The sequence below is a fragment of the Pleurodeles waltl genome, chromosome 10 (assembly GCF_031143425.1).
Source record: "Pleurodeles waltl isolate 20211129_DDA chromosome 10, aPleWal1.hap1.20221129, whole genome shotgun sequence".
Lineage (NCBI taxonomy): Eukaryota > Metazoa > Chordata > Amphibia > Caudata > Salamandridae > Pleurodeles > Pleurodeles waltl.
The window spans coordinates 27,701,298-27,721,262 of NC_090449.1; the positions used below are offsets into that span (position 1 = coordinate 27,701,298).

General features: G+C 45.0%; 1 protein-coding gene and 1 long non-coding RNA gene across 5 annotated transcripts in view; one reads left to right on the forward strand and one right to left on the reverse strand.

Annotated features, from left to right (window-relative positions):
• Window positions 1–10,672, forward strand: part of CCDC120 (coiled-coil domain containing 120) — a 228,639-nt gene extending 217,967 nt beyond the window's left edge. For all 4 annotated transcript variants that reach the window (XM_069209516.1, XM_069209514.1, XM_069209513.1 and 1 more), the window contains 3 exons: window positions 1,208–1,309; window positions 4,249–5,271; window positions 8,433–10,672. In XM_069209516.1, the coding sequence (XP_069065617.1) occupies window positions 1,208–1,309; window positions 4,249–5,271; window positions 8,433–8,550 (1,243 nt within the window). In that variant the 3' untranslated portion in view covers window positions 8,551–10,672. The remainder of the gene's footprint in view (window positions 1–1,207; window positions 1,310–4,248; window positions 5,272–8,432) is intronic.
• LOC138260960 (uncharacterized) overlaps window positions 1–19,965 on the reverse strand; it is a 112,208-nt gene that overhangs the window by 40,012 nt on the left and 52,231 nt on the right. The gene's annotated exons all lie outside the window — the stretch shown is intronic.

The window sequence follows — 19,965 nt, forward strand, 5'->3', positions numbered from 1 at the left end:
GGTGTCTAGTGCATTGAGATCTGTTCTCGACACCACTGCAGCAAGTGCCCATTTTCTGACTTGGAGTTTTACAGGTACAGAATGCAATATCCGAACCTAACCTCTAGGTGGCAGAATAAGTACAGAATGTGAATCTGTAAACCATATGAAACTGTTGTTACATGTAAGTAACCATTTACTTGTGACAGTGATGCTGTGTAAATGCCGTTCTTTCAGCGGGGACGGTGTACCATGACCTGTCTTTCAACAGGGCCGGTGTACCATGACCTGTCTTTCAACAGGGCCAGTGTGACCTGTCTTTCAACAGGGCCGGTGTACCATGACCTGTCTTTCAACAGGGCCGGTGTACCATGACCTGTCTTTCAACAGGGCCAGTGTGACCTGTCTTTCAACAGGGCCGGTGTACCATGACCTGTCTTTCAACAGGGCCAGTGTGACCTGTCTTTCGGCAGGGCCGGTGTACCATGACCTGTCTTTCAACACGGCCGGTGTACCATGACCTGTCTTTCAACAGGGCCAGTGTGACCTGTCTTTCAACAGGGCCGGTGTACCATGACCTGTCTTTCAACAGGGCCAGTGTGACCTGTCTTTCGGCAGGGCCGGTGTACCATGACCTCTCTTTTGGCAGGGCCGGTGTACCATGGCCTCTCTTTCAGCAAAGTCAAAAGTCTGGCAGCCAATTCTACATCTATTGGCTTTGCCAATCCTTGTCCTAACTTGGTGCAAGCCGGGACTGGCAAATGGTTGCTTTCTGAAGGCTTGCAGTTGGGCAGACTCACTGTGGGAAGGCCTGTACTTGTGTACAGTTGTACTATGGCTTGTTTTGGAGCAGGGATGCTGTATGAAGACTTGTCTTTGGGTGGGGAGCTCTTTGTTAGTTTGTATTCAAGCAGCCACACTGGACGACGGTCTGTGCTTATAGAGGCACGAGGTACAACGGCCTTTGAGCATAATTCCGATCTGAGTCTGGTGCTGCATAGCGGCATCTGCTAAGGGTTTGAAGGACCCTGCTTGGTGGAGAGGGTAGAGTACCCAGATAAGGACACTGTATGATGACTAAGGCCTAGGTAGGGATGCTATGCATGCATCTCTGGTTGGACCACACACACCTCTCTACTAAAGCCAGGGATGTGCTACACTGAGTCTCCACCTGTCTCTGAAAGCTCCTTCCACCGTGTCGCTTCTAACTCTGTGCTTTTTCCTGCAGCCCGACCAGGACATTCCCAAGGAGCCTTTCCAGTTTCGAAGGAAGAAGTGTCCCCGCGACCCCAGTGCTGACGAGGAACGCCTTGAGTGGAAACCACTTGAGGTAGGAACCCTATGCTCGTGTGTACACCAGGATGAATTTGTGCGACTTAAAAAGTCCTACTTTTACCACCTGCTTTCTTCTGGGTCCTCTGAGAACGCAAAGCCAATAGTTGGTGAGAACAGGGTCATTGTAAGCCCTTGATGGAATATAAGGGCGTTTTTTAAGGCAGCACTGTGGGCATAAGAAATTCTACAGATTCCAAAGATCTTGGGTTTAGTGCTCTGTTCCAAACACTTTTTCTTAGTTTGCATGGATTTGTGATTGTATTGTGGGCCATGTGTATAGGCATCTAAAAAGATGGTAAAGTGTGAATGTTTTGGGCTGGGAACAGCTGCATTCTTGAAGCATCTTTTGCACCGTGCAGTATACCTTGAAACTCCTTCTTTCCAACATAAAAAGCCAGTGTAAGGTTACCACGGCAGATGATGTAGGGCACAGATGCTTTTGCCCAAATATTGTGTCTCACAGACCCTTCTGTGCTTTTAGTTGATTGCTAAACGTGTTGGCACGAAGGCCATGTTTGTAAAGATCCATGCACTTCATTGCCATCACAGCGATGGGCCTTATTGCTTATGTCTTGGTTAATGACCGTAGAGTGCTTCAAGGGAAAGTGATGGAATGGGCTTGTGTCGAACACAGGGATTTGAAGTGGTGCAAACAATATGTTGCATTGGCTCAGCCTTCTGACTCAAGATTTTATTCTCTATTTTGGGTGCTGCGAAGCAAAGCTTGTTCTGATGTATTGATTATTAGATCTGAGATGAGCAGTTTTGTATTTGCTGCTGGCCGTCAGACCTTCCATGGTCTTTGGGTGGATCTGAGTGTTTCCAGCTACACGTGGAGCCAATCTTGGAGGCAGCTAGGATGTAAACCTACAGGTTCAAATGCACATTGTAAATGTTTGGTCAGACAGGCATGGGATTTTGGTGGTCTTTGGGAAGGGCAACTTGTCCTGTTTGGTGTGGGTGTTTAGTGAACTAATCTAAATCTAAAGCCACAGAGGGATGAAGTGATATTGGGAGGCAGGTCTTTGCCCACTCCCTAGTAGGATGCTCCTCCTATATTTGTTCAGCCAGCTGTCTGGGTTCCCGTAGTTTGGATGTAAGCTGGGCTGAAACTTGGTGAGGATGGGGTTTGTTGACAGATGCAATGCACAGGTGAGTAGCCAAGAACGGACTCAGGCAGGCGTAGTCAGGCAGGATCCCTGGCTCTTCTTAGGCGAGGGCTGTGATAGTATGCATGGCTTTGGTAGGCCCAGCATTCATGGTTATGGAGAGCGTTGATGAGTGATGTGGTAGAGGCCATAATGCACATCTTTGGAACGTCTGTCTCGGAGGTGGCCATTGATGGTAACATCTGTTTCCGAGAGGACAGGGATTTCTCAGCCCACACCTCAAGGTGGTAGGTGAATTGTTTGAAGCTACAAAGTGTAGCGGGACCTACGGAGGTCTGTAGGGATCAGTTCCTCTAATGGTGTCTTTGCAGAACTGGATATTGAGTCCATTTTCTCCTTGAAGAACCTCGGAGAGTTTGTGAGGAGGTGAGTTAGAGAGGTGGCGCTTGCTGGAGAGGAGTTGGTTACTTGTAAATTTTGAATATTTTGTTGCATTGTGCTTCAAGCATAACCAGTTTTCGACTTTTCTTTGACACCGAGCATTGCATATCCATAGATCAGCTGGTACACTGCATCTTGTTCTGTCGCTGCACAGTTGAGCCTTCTACCAGAAGCGTTCGTCCTCCGTTTCACATTAGAAGGTCCACAGCTACTACTCCTTGTTAGTTGACTTAGCTGGTTTGGGTTTCGTGGAATGGGGCATCTGGTCGGAGCACACCTGGTGTATGTCTGGGTGAATTAGATAGATTTGGGGGTGGCGTTGAGTCTTTGAAAGTTGGCTGGTGAGATCCCGGGTTGATTGTGGACCAAAGGTTAAGAATCTTGCTGCTAATGTTGAGTGAGGCTTAGTGCTGATTTCATGGGAAATTTTTATTATTTTTTGGGGGGAGGTGAAAGGGGGTAGCTGATAATTCGTAATGCAGGGATTTGGAGTCAAGAAGAATATCAGGTCGAGACTATGACCTTAGATAAATTAATCTGTGCTCCTCACAGGGCATAGGGCAGATAATCCCTAGAAACCTTCACATCAATGAGGAGGGTTAATTGTTTCAAAAGAACAGATATTTTCTGAAGTGGATGTCTATAGAAAAAGTGCATAGTCCACTTTAGATGAGCGGGATATTAGGATACTGTTGAAAGACTGAGCAGGGCTGGTATCGCAACGTTCCAGTAAGTATTGGAAAGATCCATAGTTTAGAGTGTCCATGAATTTGGAGACACGGGTTTCGGGGAAAAAAAAAGCCATGCCTCCTCTAGCATGGTGGTTGTTTAAGATGTTCTAGTTGGCCGGCAGAGGATACCGGAACATTGTGGATGAAGCCCTTACTGGCAGATTATCTGTTAACTCTGGGTATCGAGTACTCACTCTGTAGGGTGTCCCTACGACTATCGAGTCAAGGTGAGCCTTTCTTTGGCAATTAAGATGTTTTAGGATCAGCCCAAGGAGAACATAGACTCAGCTGGAATTCATTAAAGATGCTATCTGAGGGGGAGTGTGGGAAGCTGGAAATTATTTCACTGCAGAGGGAATGTTTTAAATGCATATTTAAGATACTTGAATATCTTAAGAAATGTATCTGCATTGCTGCGGATACTTTGAACGCGGAGAACAAAGTCTCTAATGAACAAGCAGGTGTTTTCATGGGAATGTGGGAAGAGCAAGGGGCCATCCCACTCCCCTCTTCCAGTGCAGAGGTTTCTAATGTGCTCTGATGAATGGAAGGCCAGAACAGCAACAAAGGGATGGGAGAGCAAAGCAACCAACTCTAGTTTTGCACACACATCTCTAGGCCAAATTTTGATTGTGGTCATTTTTCCATTTCAGGCCAGACGGCATGGGTCTACAGAACCGCCAGTGGTCCGGCAGCCAGGACTCCCAAATGGGCTTTCCCAGTGACCGAGCTGCTTTGTACACGGCGAGGAGTCGACGCAGCAATAGCTCGGAGGCTTTGATTGAGCGGACTGCCGGCGAGCCATCGGATGGCAACGAGCCGCTGTATGCCTCCATTAAGCCTCCTTTCAAGAGCTCTGAGACACTGACCAGCGACAGGAGCTTCTCCACCCAGACTGCGGCATACTCCAGCCCAGATCCTCACCAACATCTCCAGTACCAGTATGAAAGGCCCAGCACTGCCCGGACACCAAGGACCAACAACTCCCAGGCCCAACCAAACAAGCAGATATATGGAGAAATCCTGCAGGACTACTACTTGGGGAAGCAGCAGGCTCGGGCATGGGCAGAGCCTGATGGGAGACTCTGGGCAGAACCGAATGGTAGGGTTTGGATGGAATCGGATGGGAGAGTGTGGGCAGAGTCTGAAGCGAGAGTCTGGCCGGAGCCAGATGGAATTGGTCACTTCTCGCGCCGGGATGGGCACTCTGCCAGCCACCAGGACTTTGTTACCTCTCACCCTGGAGCTCCCCACACCTACGCCTACATGGACAGCCCTGGCCTGAGGAGTCGGGGTGAAGCCCATCGAGCCAAAGTCACACGCACTAAGTCCTGTGGGCCACATGTGCCTATTGAGCCCGAAGCCCAGTTTCAGCAGCACTGGCAGCACGAGGCGTCCACGCCTAGGACGCATTACACACCAAGGTCAAGAAGCCAGCAGAGGTGCCCGGGCCCCGATCCTGCAGACCGCAGAATGCACAAAGCCCTGGCTCTGGAGGGCTTGCGTGACTGGTACATTCGCAACGCATCGGGGCACAGGCCTCCATTGGACAGGAGGCTCCCTCAGCAGCCGCAGCATCACCAACGCTATCACGATGTCAGCCAGCACGAGCAGTACTACTCCAGCTCGCCCATGTCTCACTCCATGAGCTTCAACGGGCCTCCGCTGGCCAGCAGGTATGGAATGCTCTATTAAGCGAAAGCCACTCACATTACCCCGTACTTGGTCCTAACTCGAACCCCTCTCGCTTCTCCTTTGCACAACCTCTCGTCTCTGCTCTACTTGGGTTTGGGTCTCAAGAGTAGATGTTTCTAGCCATAGAACTACTATGGTCCCTATGTTACTTTTGTCTCTGTGCCTCCTTAGTGCCACAATTCAGTGGCCTCTCCCTAGTTGCCCAGAATCACTGGTGGTGTGAATGTATTGGAGTCGGTCACATTATACAAGTCGCTGCTGCTGTGCACTTGAATGGCGTCCCCTTCGTTCCGGCATGACTGGTGTTCACTGGTGTCTCCACTTCCGTACACAATGCTGCCATACACTTACATGACTGTTCACTGCTGGTGACAGTTTAGTGGTGCCCTACACTTCAGTGGTCTCACCACTTCACCGGTGGAGTGCATTTCATTGGACTGCCCCACATTCTACGCATCACTATAGCCCTTTATTTCAGTTGTCTCCCTTAATCTCGCTTGATTGGCGTAATGCACTGCAGCGGAGCGCCCCTCATTCTGCACAAGCCTGTTACTGTACTCTTCGGTGGAGTGGTCTGCGTTCCCCACTGGCACCCTGTGTTCCCCTTGTTTCACATCATTGACTTTGTGCACTTCAGGGGAGTCCTTTGTTTCCACATCCCTGGTGTCTTGCACTGCAGCGGAGTCTTTTGTCCACGCGTCACTGGCATCCTACGAATACGTGGGTCTCCCAAATGCACTATGTTACTGCACTTATGCACTTCAGTGTTCCCTTACTGGCCCCTCTCTTCACTGATGGTGCACGTTTCAGTCACTGGGGTCTCCTTTATTTTCCGTGTCCCTACACTCACTCACATAATGAAGTCTCCATATTCCCACACCACTGGGGTGCTCACTTCAAAGGGCCTGCCCTCATTTCCCACGTCACTAGCATCCTGCACTTTAATGGAGTCTTTCTTGCTTCCCCGTGCCACACTCTGTTACCATCAGCCGCTGGAGCTGAACCTCACCACCTCTCCCCACCTGCAGAAGGCCTTGGTAAAAACAAATAGGACAGGACAAGTCATGCTTGTCCATCTCTGGGACCACTCGAGGTAGGGTTTGCAGCTAAAGGAGGAGAAATGCTGTGTCCAAAGGGTAGAATAATAACCACAGATGTGAAGGAAAAAATATTTTTGCTGGAAGTTTCTTTCCCCCAATCTAGTGTTTGCTTGAGGCCTCGTCCTTAGATTTGAGCTGCGGGGATGTCTCCCTGAGTCCTCCTTTTCACTTCTCACATCATGTCCCAATCCTCTTTTCCTTCCGTAACATCTGACCAAAGGCCGCACTTTCCAGTGGCTTGTCAGGAAGCGAGCAAACACTTCCATTACTTTGAAAGGACCCTGTTTGCGGCTTCCAGCACCACCTCTTGAGGTCTGAGAACTTTGCTGGTGCGTTTAAATCTAAGTATTTTTCAGGCTCACGGTGGATACTGAGTCCTTCTTGCCTGTTTGTTTTCAGCCATGCCTGATATACAGTGCAAAAAAGGAAAACAGGATTACTTTTCAGAAACCATGGGTAACGCTCCTTCTACACCATGTGTCAATGTGCTCGCAGGGATCCAGAAGAGGTCTACACTAAATCCAGTCTGACATTTGCCACATGCATAAGGTCAGATCGACCGCTCCTTTAGTATCGGAGGGGGAATATAAGTACGTTCAGCTTAGCCCCAGAGCTGCTGTATGGCTACTTTGGTAGTCTTCTATGTGAGGTAAAAGACCTGTCCCTGGTAAGTTCCTTCCATTGATAAGCAAGATCCAACAAAGGCGCAAGAAGAGTCGCTCCTGGAATCTTCTCACAGCTCCTTGCTCTTAAAACATCTTAATTTTTCTGCGATTCTCCCAGCTGTCCTCGTAGAAAACGAGATACCAAAAGGTGGGTTGTTGGTGGGAGGCCGCCAGCCTGGGTTTGGGTGGTCTGTAAAGGCCGCCAGCTGTACTGAGCAATCCACCACTGAAGAAACTTTGACAGGCATGAAAGAAGTTGTTTTTAGTTTTCTTACCATGGCCTTCACTTGTATGGGAAGAGTCAAGAAATGTGAATGGCTGAAGCCTACATAGACCCAGTTTTACAACTTCCTTAGGTATGTGTGACTTTAGCATTCCCAACACCCTTGGCCTTAAGTAAACCTTGATAGTCTTGCTTATTCTGGGCAGCAGTAGCCTGGCGCAAGCAGAAACTATCCTGAATCCTATTTCGGGGCTCTTGCTCTGTAGTGAGGCTTGCACTCTACAGAAAACTACATGTACATCCACATGTTATGTTGGTTTGTTGCTACTCACACCCTATGACCTGACTTGTTTCTAGGTGAACCACTTCTAGCAGACCATACAGCTCAATGATGTAAAGCTCTCTCCACAGCTCCCCCAAGCCCGCTGCCCCACTGCAGTGTTTATATTGACAGTCTTTTCACGCACTGGTGACCCATGTCTTCCAAACTTCTCAAACATTCTGGCAGAGAACAAAGGCTGGGCATCATGATCTGAGGGTGTGTCCGTGGACATCACTGTGCCTTCATTTAATCCTTTCCTACCCCACCAAACTTGAGAAAGAAGGCTCAGACTCCATGTTGTGAACTATATATCTGCAAAGCAGCCATACCTCTTGGGGTTGACACCATCCTTTAATTTAGAATTCACATTATGCTGCACCACATCCAGCCTGACATCGAATGCTCTTGACAGTCTATTCAAACCCAATGCACAACTTTGTGATTTCTCCCCAGTCATGATTGGCTATCGTCAAGGAGATAGTGTGCTGACAATGGAACGTGAAAGGCCACCACAGGTGAAGGGTGCACTATATGACCTCCTCTTCCCACACTTAGAATGCTTGAATTAAAATCTTTACTGTGACTGACAGCCCCTCAGAGATCCCTGCCTCTTTCAGGTCACTCAGTCCAAGCCTGTCTACAACCCTCTTTCCCCATCCCCCTCTTCCTCGCCCTTCCTTTGTTTGTGGTTTGTATCTGAGTATTTGGCTTATCTGCTTAATAATTATTTTGTCTGCTCCTTCCCTTCTCTGCATTGTTCACCTCGCCTGCTCTGTCCCCTCCCAAACTGCATCTTCCCCTTCACTTCCACCTGCTCTCCCTTCCCCCGAAGACATTACACTGAATTCCTGTACGAGCAGGAGCTCAACAACCCTCTGAATGGACTCGTCATGTTTGATGGGGGCTTCTCGTTGGAGAGAGATGTGAACTCTCCAGGAACTCTGGTATGATTAAGAGTAAAGAGAATGAGTATATTATAATAAACTAAAGCAAGTGTAGCCGGACACAACTGCAGACCACAGAAGCCAAGCGGGAAACGTTTCATCCTGCCGTGGAACATGCCACGCCTGGACTTCTTCGTGGGATCACCGGGGCATCACGACTGTTTTTTGTTTATTGTTTTTTGTGTCTGTGTGTTGGAAGCCCATCTGTGTTTAAAACATTTTTGTTTTTAAAAGTGTTTGTAGGGGAGTTTTAACACAGTCCATGCCGGAATGCGCTTGCTGCATGCTACGGAGATGTCTGTCTGTTGTATTCTTGCTGTTTTTTTAACCGGCGATGTCCAACTCCCTCTGCCACCAAACCCCTTGTCCAAAAAAGCATAACTTCAATGTTTCAGAAAATGGGACTCAAGCTTCTCCCTTGGTGTCTTCTGCTGCCTTGTTTTGTCTGAAATGTTCTCAATTGTGAAACCAAAATTGCTCCTTGATTGAGGCTCAAGACTGGGGGTGGGATGGACTGAGGTGCTGCTCTTTTGAGGAATCCAAAGTGTTTATTGTTAAGGGAAAAGGCCAAAAATAACCCATTTATCTTGAAGGGAGGATGGAGAGCAAATGAGTCCCTCAAACTGACATTACTGAAGGACACCCAATGTTCTACCTTGAGAAACTAAAACAAATTACCCTCACTCGGGAAAGTCAAAATACCCTTCACTGTAAGAACAATGAGGTCTCTTTGAAGACCTCAAAATGTCTGCTATAGGGGAACCCAGAAATGTACCCCTTGTGAATTCTCTGGTGCTGGAGGGTATGAAGAATTGCTACCCTGGCAAGAAACTTAACACAAAGCGATCATATCTGTACAAGTGGTGGCTTGCCAACCAAAAGTTAGGAAGGTTATGTTATTTTTAACACATTCTATTTACCACAACACCGTAAGTAAACTGGAGATCTAGACATCGCCTCAAGGTTCCTGCTTCTAAGCTTTGAAGTTCTGAGGTTAATTTTTAGTTAGCATCTGTACTAGTAAGCAACTGGGCCCAAGGTAAGACTATGGCTCGGGACAAAACAACAAGCATAACAAAGTCTTTGCTTTACCCCTTGCAATATCAACTCTCAATACTCAGAACATAAAGTATATTGACACAGTGATGACTTTGAACATTGGCCTGGTCAGACGCAAGTGTGTTCTTTCTCCAGTTTGGGGATAGGTGTTAATTTGAAGTGGTGATAGTTTTACGAACTGAACAAAGGTTGTTTTAAAAAGTGAGTTTTGATTCTTTAAATTCCATGACATTGTCATGCCGTGCCTACAGCAGATTTTTCCAGTCATCGTTTGGTGAGTAGAATGACCACATAAATGATGGCTGACATTTGTGCCGGAACCTTCCTTACCGATAGGATAAAGCATCTTCATCCATAATGTCCATTAATGTGGAACCCTATTTTGAGTTGAAAATAATATATTTTTCCAATGATTTATATTCATTAGAGATACAAAACATTTTAACATTTGTATGCATTTAATTGAGAAGTCAAATGAATTTCTCAAGTAGATAATAAAAATATTTTCTTATCGACTTGATTGGATAAATTGGATTTGCTTTGGGATTTGCCCTTGCCTTATTCTGAACATAACTTCCAATTGGAAATGGCTGCCATAGAACACTAGCGTCAGTGCTGCCTCCAGACTCCCAGTAGTAGTTACAACCTTAGTATCTCTTCACTCTCTGTTGCTATGAGCTGTAATCCGGATGTCTAAGGCTGTGTGAGTAATCCTGTTTCAGTGTCTGATTCGAACTTTCCGTGAAGGGGAGGGGGTATTCGGGAGCTGGTCTCTCGCTTTTTAGCTCCTATTTAAAACGTGACAATTTGTTTTCCCCTTAATGTCTTTTAACCAACCAGTTAATTGTTTGACTTGAATGTTGTTCGATCATGTTGTAAAACACTGAATTTGTACAAAAAAATAATAATAAATGTATATAAAACACACTGCCACTTTTTAGGATGAGTAGTTTTGCTCTGTTTTCATCCACTAATAAACATCAATACTTGTTCTTTTTATTACATAAGGGACTGACTGAAGGTTGGGCTAAAAAGATTTAACAATAAAAGTCTTTTAAAATGATATAAATGGCTCATAATTTTTATGAAAATAAAATGGACCATTAGATTCATCATTAAGACTAACATTCGAACAGTTGGCTTGACTGATTAATCTTAAAGTCTTCACATTTCAACTTTCTTATATCTTCGAGCCTGTTGATATTGTGTTTCTGTGCCTGCACCTTGATATTTTCTTCACGATTGTAGTCCAAATAAATTTTGTCTCTCCACAGATCCTACTAGGAGGACACTTTCACGTTTAACTTTGTTTTCGCTTTCCATCCCCTTCATGCGATTGGCAGCCATCTTGGATTTTGAACGACACTTGTTTCTTCTTAGGTTTACAAAGTGCAAGGCTCTCTTCCTCCCCAAATCACAAAATACCACAAGAATGTGCATGTCATGGGACCACTGTTAAGTGGAAGGAGGAGTGCCAACTTTAATAGGGAAATGGCACGGCCAAGGCTTTTCAATGATACCTACATAACTATAACATCGGCAGACTTCAATAGTGGAATGTGCACTACCATAGGTAAGAGAGACAAATTGAGTCTCTTGGAGCATGTTGGCTATTACCAATAACTTGCATCAAGTGCTACATGTGAAACTAAAATAATTGTAGAGCTCATATTAAATAAGGTACAGATCAGCACTATTTTAACCTATAAGCATATAGATTCTTACAGAAAGAAAATCTTACTAATTTAGCATTGTGCACATTATTAAAATCCCATAAAGAAGCCTTTAGGCAGGCCCATTGGAGCAGGCTACAATGTGTTTGGGCCTCTAAAACATGTAGTTTTTTTGGGGGGGGGTGGGGGTAAGCAGTTTTGTTTGGGGGGGTAAACATTTTTTTAAAGAAAGCTACATAAAGGACTTGAATCTTGAGAATTTCCATATCGATTATGGTAGATATAGTCACTTGATACAAAAACCTACTACCCTTTTGGTGCCCTCGATTTAAACTTGTTCCAACAAATTTTAATATTGAAATGTGCAGTAGTAGCCCTGACCAAAACCGACTTCATATTTATAAATAATTGTTTTTGAAAAAATAAAGGGACATGTATGGGACCTATGTTTGTCCTTAGCAGTGTTAACCCGTACATGGTCTAATTTGAAAATGCTCCTCTGATATGAATATCATTGATATGACATTTAAGATCTGACATATGGACATAGATAATAAAAGGCCAAAAAAAATCTTTAAAATGTCGGCAAACCTGCAGGTCTAGTGAATTTAATATCTACTCAACGTAAGAGCAGTTGTCTAGATCCATGACACATCCTAGCCACTTTCACACTCGTATGTGTCTTTGCATGGGAGTGACTCTGTAGCTTGACACCTAATAAAGACCTACTTCACTCTTAAGCAAGACAGGTCATGTGGAAGGGTGGGCTGTTGACTTGCCTCTGTTTATTTACCCAAGTTTAGTTTGATCTGTTGCTTACCTCCCACTTAATTTCCTACTTCTGTTACTATTGTAAGTCCTTTGACTCTATTGTAAATACATATTTTGAGATCAGGATTCTTTTTACTCTTGGTACCTTAGTTCGTCCTTGCCCTCGCCACTAACTTCTTGGCCCTTCCCTTTAGGATGTTAATGTGGCGCCTCCTGGTGGTTACTGTGAAAAAGCTATTATTCCTGACTAGGCCTTGGTGATAAACATGAAGAAAAAACATCCTTTTTACTGCAGATTGGAGTGCCTTACTTTTTACAACACTGCCTATTTTATGTTCAAATATAAGCTGACTGCCTGCAAAAAAGGACTTGTAACTCTTCTCTGATAAAAACCCTCTGCAAATATATCCAAACTATCAATTTCAGAACATCATTATCTTCTAAATCCATTTTAATTATGGTATGCTTGAAAGTAGGTGGCTCAGTAGACTAATGCATGTAGCCCAGGGAATTAGGATCAAACCTTGATGGGTCCACTCAGCCTTTCATCCAAGCGAGATCAATAAAATGACTTCCAACGAGTTGGGTAACAATAACTATTTGCCTCCAAAATGCCCCAAGGGGTAAGCATGTGCTTTACAGGTGCATGTTTTAGTATCTAAATGAGAGCGTAATGTTATGCTTAGAAAGAACTTGAAACCTGCACTTGCTGTCTCTTCTTACCTGGCAATAATCTGGTTTATCACGGCAGATCTTGGTAGCGCCCAAGTGAAAATGAGGTATACAAAAAGTGATGGGTGGAATGCTTGGATCAGTCTCAGCCACTGGTAATTACTTGGGCCAGATCCCAATCCTTTGGTATTTTGCACACTGTCACTTCAGTTTGGACCCAGCTATATGCAAATCAGTCTTGACCTTGCTCCAGTGGGAATAGTCCAACCCAAACCGCTAAGCCAGTCCTCCGTGAACCAGAACACAAGAATCCTAGAACCGGTTTTGCCCTTGTTATTGGCTCATCAGCCAGGTAAAGTTTGGTTCCAGTGACAGTGTGTACGGGACTCCTGTCTGGTCATACCCATCCCATTTAGGGCGACAAATCAAAGTACACAAAATGTGGTGGAATTGATATCAACCACTGGTAATTACTCACAGCCACTTCCCAATCCATCGTTATTTTGCGCACCATGCCCCCTCAGTTTACACGAATACAAACTAACCAGAATACTAAAAAACTTGAATGGCTTGAAAGCTTGCGAATACTCCATCTCTCGTCTGAAGAATAATCTCCTAAAGGCTTGGTACATACACTAAAAGCATTACCTGAATGCAGAGTACAGTGGAACAAAAATGTCTTGCCTTACTACATTTGTCCATTCAAACAGCATTTGCTTGTGGACAATGTAGAATTACTGATGGGAAAGAATGTCCCAATCCTGACCCATGACTTGTAAGAAAGAGGGGAAAGTCAAATGAGATGCCAGACCCTGTGACTCAATATGCTTATGTCTAAGTAACCTTTCTGTGTTAATGCTTAGACAAATGCTTGATGTTGCTCTGGACGTGGTTAAGAACTACAAATATTGAAGAACAATATAAAACAGGGGAAAATCTCTGGCGACGCTGGAAGTGAAGAACATGAGTACATCTTAAAGGGCCACATGGAGTTCTGAAATGTTGCAGTGTCCCTAGGGATCAGACTCGAGCAACAAGTACAGCGCCTAGAAAACTGAGCTCCATTGATTAGAGTGGGTACTAGGACCTCTTTATATGCCCAATCAGTAGAATGTGAAGTCCCGGATGCAGTTTGATCACAGAACTGGTCCTGGTTTGAAAGCACAAGCCACCATTGGTTGTGTGGCTATGCAGTTTGCAGAAAGAAGATCCAGGCAGCATACACCCTGGGTTAGGTCAGTGCTGGCATTCCACACACCACAAAAGCAGCTGGTAAAAAGGTGACAAGATTCAAAGTTGAAGAAAATTCTTATATTTTATTTCCTCCCCCCGACCTCACTTGTTCAACACAGTGAAGGTGGAAAAGCTAGAAACGTTGAAAAAGGAAGTGTTAACTATGAACTATGGTGGACCCCTCTGGTCTTGGGTGCAGTGTCAGAGACCAGTGGTGATACTATCCACATTTTTTACAAGAGCAGAGGATGCCCTAGCCTTTCTGAGCACTCTTCCCAATGGTGGGGAAGCCTGTTTAGAGATGAGTAGGCTGAGCAGACTGCTGTCTCCTTAGCTCTTCACACAGCTGTGCTGTCATGGCTGCACCTTAATTTGCTGTGCCAGGAGGGACTTCACTCTCAGTTCTTCTGTGATCTTGATTCAGGCCTGGCAGCAAAAAAAGGCAAGGGATCTTTGCCAGGTTCAGGAAAGCTCTGAACGAGGCCCTGTGTTTCATGCAGCTGACTACAGTAGGCCCCTTGTAAAAGAGATGGATGCCTCCTACAAGGATGCTGCTTGGGTACAATGGAACATATATGGGAAGCACACCCAGTGGATTTAATCACTCACTGTCTTCCACACTGAGAGCAAAACAGATCAAATTGAAGAGGTTTTGTCCTTATCTATTTGGGGAAATCTTCACAGTCCCAAACAGAGGAATAACTGTCCACCCTTGCGGTGTCTGACCTCTTATGTTGCCATGTGCATGTTCTCTGACCCCGGAAATCTGATAAAACTGACTTACTTCTAGTTCTCATATTTACCTTTCCCATAAGGCCTTAGTATTTGGTAATGGAAGACACCCATGGCATTTTAAATATTAAGTCACCCCATGTATGCCCGGTAGCCCACAAAGCAAGGTGCATGGCATTTAAAGGTGGGACGTATAGACATTTAGGGCCTCATTGTGAGACTGGAGGTCTTAAGACCTTAAGTCTTAAGCCTGCAGCCTGGCGGTCCCAACGGTTGTAATCCGCCACGCTGCCCTGGGTATTACGAGTCCCCATCCACTGGCCTTTCAATGGTGGTAAACATCGCCATGCAAAGGCTGGCGGATTGGGGGCCCCTGCACTGCCCATACACTTGGTACGGGCAGTGCAGGGGCCCCCATGCATAGCCCCATCACGCATTTCACTGCCTGAATTACGGGCAGTGAAATGCGCATCGGGTGCTGTCACACCCGACGCACCACAACATTGCCGCCGGCTCAATTACGAGCCGCCGTAAATGTTGTGGTGAGTGTTCCGCTGGGCCAGCAGGCAAAAATCCTGTTTTCAGTTGTCAGTCCTTGTTCATCGCCATCATACTGCCGCACGACAGCAGTGATATCTTAAGGAATTGGGGGGCCTTGGGCCAAATGTATTTTGGGGGCCCCTGCTCAGAACAACTTTGCATTTATGATTCAGGTTCAGCTCTTTTAAGCCCTCTTTAGCCAGGTCACTGACAGTGCACAGACTCACTCGTTTAAATTAAAAATGTATTACATCTAATGTTTAGGGACAGTGATGTGTGTTTTCAAAATTGAAACTCAGCAGCAGCTCAGTAATATTACTGCAGATAATCTCTGTGACACCCTCCCATTTCCCATATATGAAGTTCTCTTTTGATCTAAAAAAACTTTTTTATGGATGAATATTCTCAGACATCACCCACATCAAAAATAAATTAAAAGAAAGCAGTATTTAAAACAATCTGTGTAAGAATGATTCAAGGCCATTAGGGCAAGACTCTGCAGAACAGAGCTGGCTGTATCAGGGGCCCCTGAAAGGCTGGGGCCAGGGGGCCAGAGCCCACTTTGCCCAGGACTTAGAACGTCTCTGCACAGCAGGTCTTTTTTTGCATGTGCAGCATGAATCCAGTGAGCTCCAGCGTTGCGGAATGATCGCCAGCCGGTCCTTTACTGAAAGGCTCTCAGGAGAGTGAGATCAAACTGCTGCTTTCCCACACAGGAACCAAACCAGAGGATGAGTAGACCGCACAGGCCTGATTCTTCTGGTCCTCGTCCCACTCTAGTTTCCAGCTCCCCTCTCTGGGTCCCTCTGCCAAGCCTCATCTGAGTTCCATGGTCTGCAGGACCTGGGGGGCCAAACTTACCCCTTAGGACTACAGCAGACCGCGACTCTACAGTCTGACATCCAGAATCTGCCGCCATTTTGTGAATGTGCCAAAGAATAGAAAAGTAGAAGACACTCTGCACACACAACTTACGCTGACTGCCAACGTGTCAAGTTGTGGTAACCCGCATCTGGACTTGTGCTGGCGTTTCACCATCCATGCGCCACCACCAGCAGCAAATGTGAACGTGTGCACAAAACCAGAACTGTGCAAGATTCACACTGGAAACAAACTTAATGTCTTTAAACTAAATGCTGCACTGAGCCTCTCCCCCTGCCAGCCCCAATTCCTGCTAGACTGTTCCAGCTACTCCATGTATGCATGCTTGATAAGAGTCAGGCTGTCCATGCCTTATATTTGAAAGCTCTTAAGTATTCAAGCGTATCAGAAATAGTTGTTTCCTTCACAAGTAATTACCTTGCCTGGACAATAATACATTTTGCCATTCCTTGTGGCATGAGACCAACTCTGCTTTCCAGTGACTACCAGTGCTTGGTTTGTAAAACAATAGTCGCCAGGGCCCAAGGATTTCTCAGGGGGCCGTTGCTGCTTGTCCTCTTCAGGTCCCTGCCAGTGCTGTCAAATCCCAGTACCAACAACACCTACTTGTCATTAAAGTCCTAAAAATGTTGTAATTTGGACCCAAAGCTTTAAGAATGGCCCAATACACTAGTATTATTATTTTTTATTGTATATGTAATTGTCAAACATTTTATGTATCTGCTTTTTAAAAAAAAAAAAAGAAAGAAACTGACAGCGCCATCATGTGGTAAACTGCCTTAAATATGTGCCGGTGCAGAGCACCTGGAAACTCTGGAACAAATTAAGCACTGGTGACTACCCAGCAGTCTCATTTGGACCAGCCATGTAAATAGCATCCTCTCAAACATTGAGCCGTTGTGTGGGTAAGGCTGCAGAACTCTTTGCATGGGCTTCCTATGGGTGGCAGAATAACTGCTGCAGCCCATAGGGATACCCTGGTACCCCAATTACCTGGGTACCATATCCTAGGGACTTACATTGAGGGACCAGTATGCCAATTGTGGGAAGGAAAAGGTACAGTTACCAAGTTAGAAGAGAGGGAGCATAATCACTGGGGTCCTGGTTAGCAGGATCCCAGTGAACGCAGTCAAACACACTGACAACAGGTAGAAAAATGGGGGTACCATGCCAAGAAAGAGGGCAGTTTCCGACAGATATTCAGTATGTGCTGCAATATTCTTATGATTTTGTTTTTTCTTTCTATTTAACATCAATACTCTTTTGTGTTCAGAAAAATTCTTCTAGGTCCTGATGATGACAGGGATATTCACCTAAGGTCGAAACATCGTTGAAAGTAATACAGCAGTAGGAGACATTCAATACACAGCAAGGAGAGGACTATATATGTTTCTAATAATTTTAACTGCGTCTCTCTAATAGAACTACCAACAGTCTATTTGTGATCTTGGTATGGTGTGTGATCTCTCTTGCTGGCCACTTTTCCACTACTAGCACCGGGTGTTCACCCTCGCCAATGAGCACGTTTCTTGTTTAATATTTACTAATATACTTCCATGCTTCATACGTTTTCAGATGTCTTTATAACGAACCATATCTTATTTTCTACATCTTGTGTGCTTACAATACATTTTTGGAATTGACAAAATAATGCATTTTTGTTATAGACACCTACAAGGGCACTAGCACTTCATCAGATACCAGAAAATGTCTATATACTTTGCAGATGGAAACTGGCAATGTGCTTCCCTAAGCACGTAGAAACTGGCGTGTTGGTAAGACCAGTCAGTGAATTAAGCACCTATCATAGGGATTCGTGGCAGCCTAAATGTCAGATGTTCAAATCATCAGGATGTATTCAGACTTTTGCAGTGTGAATCTTTTCTGGATTCACATACTTTGCATCATTCTGCCATCTAGTGGTTGGGTCCCACATTCTCCACTGTCTTGTAGTCCTCCTCATCTTTTAGATTTTTGTTTGCTGGTGGGCGTCGACGGCATTTCCTATTAAGTATTGGAATGCCTGTTTTGAGCATGTGCAAACTGGTAATGTCTCTACTGGTCGTGTGGAAACTGGGGCCATATTTAAGACAAACATTTGCAATGCAATGGGATTAGCTTTTGTTTGAGTTAGAGCTATTAGTGTTGTAAATTCCTAACTGGACTTTTCTTGCCAGATAAATTGAAATTGAAAATGAAAAGTAAAACAGTTGACATAAGCGAGCCAATTCAAAGCGCCACGACCGCCATGAGCGCAAAGGAGACACACAAAAGGAAAAAGAAGTTCGCTCACAGTCAAATGTATCAGCAAACCTGCAATTATACAAGTAACAGGGTCGGTCCCCAATTTGGTAACAAAACCGCCCGAACGAGGGTCAAACATAAAGCATTTACCAATGATGATAAAGGATTTTTTGAAAGGCAGGCCCATGAACGAGTGAAAGTGATGGGCGTGAGTTGGGCGTGGTTAAAAGCCCACATAGATACCAAGATGTCATGCTGCTATGCACAACCTAAAAAAAGGGGCGCATAAGCTATGATGCACCAATTTCTAGCGCCCCTTCTGCCAGACCTAACACCATGGTGGTCGTTAGCACAATAGCGTCAACATTTTTTTATGCTATTGTGGTGCTTTGCTACACTACCGTCAAAAATGTTGACACTAGTTCAAGGAAGTGCAAGGAGACCCATAGGCTACTATGGGAGCGTCATGTTAACACTTGCTACGAGCAGGAGTTAGAAATGACGCTAAAAAGGGTGCAGTGAAATCTTTTAAATTCCGGTGCCATTTTTGCGGGCCTCCTAGTGCCGGAACACCCCCCTGGAGCATAATGTGGCGCAAGGGGTTACAAAGCATTGCGCCACTTTGTAACTATGGTGCAGCAGAAAAGCCACTTTAGCTCTGCCTTAGCGTAAAAAAATGACGCCATGGGCTCTTAAATATGCCCCTGGCCTAGCTGCCACTGTGCATGTGGAAACTGGGAATGCTGCAACGGGTATGGGAACGTTATTAGGGATAATGAAACTGACAAATCCTGCTGCTGTGAAAACTGGGCATAACTCCTATGACGCTTCTCGAAACTAATCATACCTCTTAAGGGGAAAGTGAAACTAGCAAGAACTCTACGTAACTATGCAGAAAGTGGCAATATCTACAACTGGCTATGTGGAAACTGGAAATACCATTTACTGGGTATTTTGTAAATGGATATACCTGTTAATGGGGACCATGGGCAACTCTGAATCTCGCCCTGGTACCCAAGTACTTGGAAATGCTGTTTTTGCGGCAACTCAAAACTAGCAATCCCTGTTACTGGACATGTGAAAATCTGAAGTACTTCTCCTGGGAAATTGTGAATTTTTTTGTACCAAGCCTGTAGAAGCTGGCAGTATTTTCAACTTTTTCTTGGTAACTGAGATTAGTTGCTCCTGAGTATACAGAAATTAAAGGTATTTGTTGTTGAGACTTTTAAAAAAAATGGTTATGCCCATTAGCAGGCATGTAGAAACAGAGAATACCTCTTGCATGGTATGTGGAAACTATAAACATTTTATTGGGCATGTGGAAACTGGTAGCAACTAGAACTTGGCAATGAGAGACTGTAATATGTGCTGTCCTAGCCGAGTTAGAAAAATTGGCAGTATGTACTAGGGTTTGAAAAACATGGAACAACTCCGGACTCCTCTAGTCTATTGATTTAAAGCTATATTTTACATTTTTACAACTTTATTCTAATGTTATAGATCTAATCTCCTTTAAAATGTCTTATCAATGGTGGGGATACAACTTCTTCAAGTAACTGCCCTGTGGGGCTTTGAGAGGTGAAACTCTTTGCAAATCTCCACCTTGTAGTCGGAG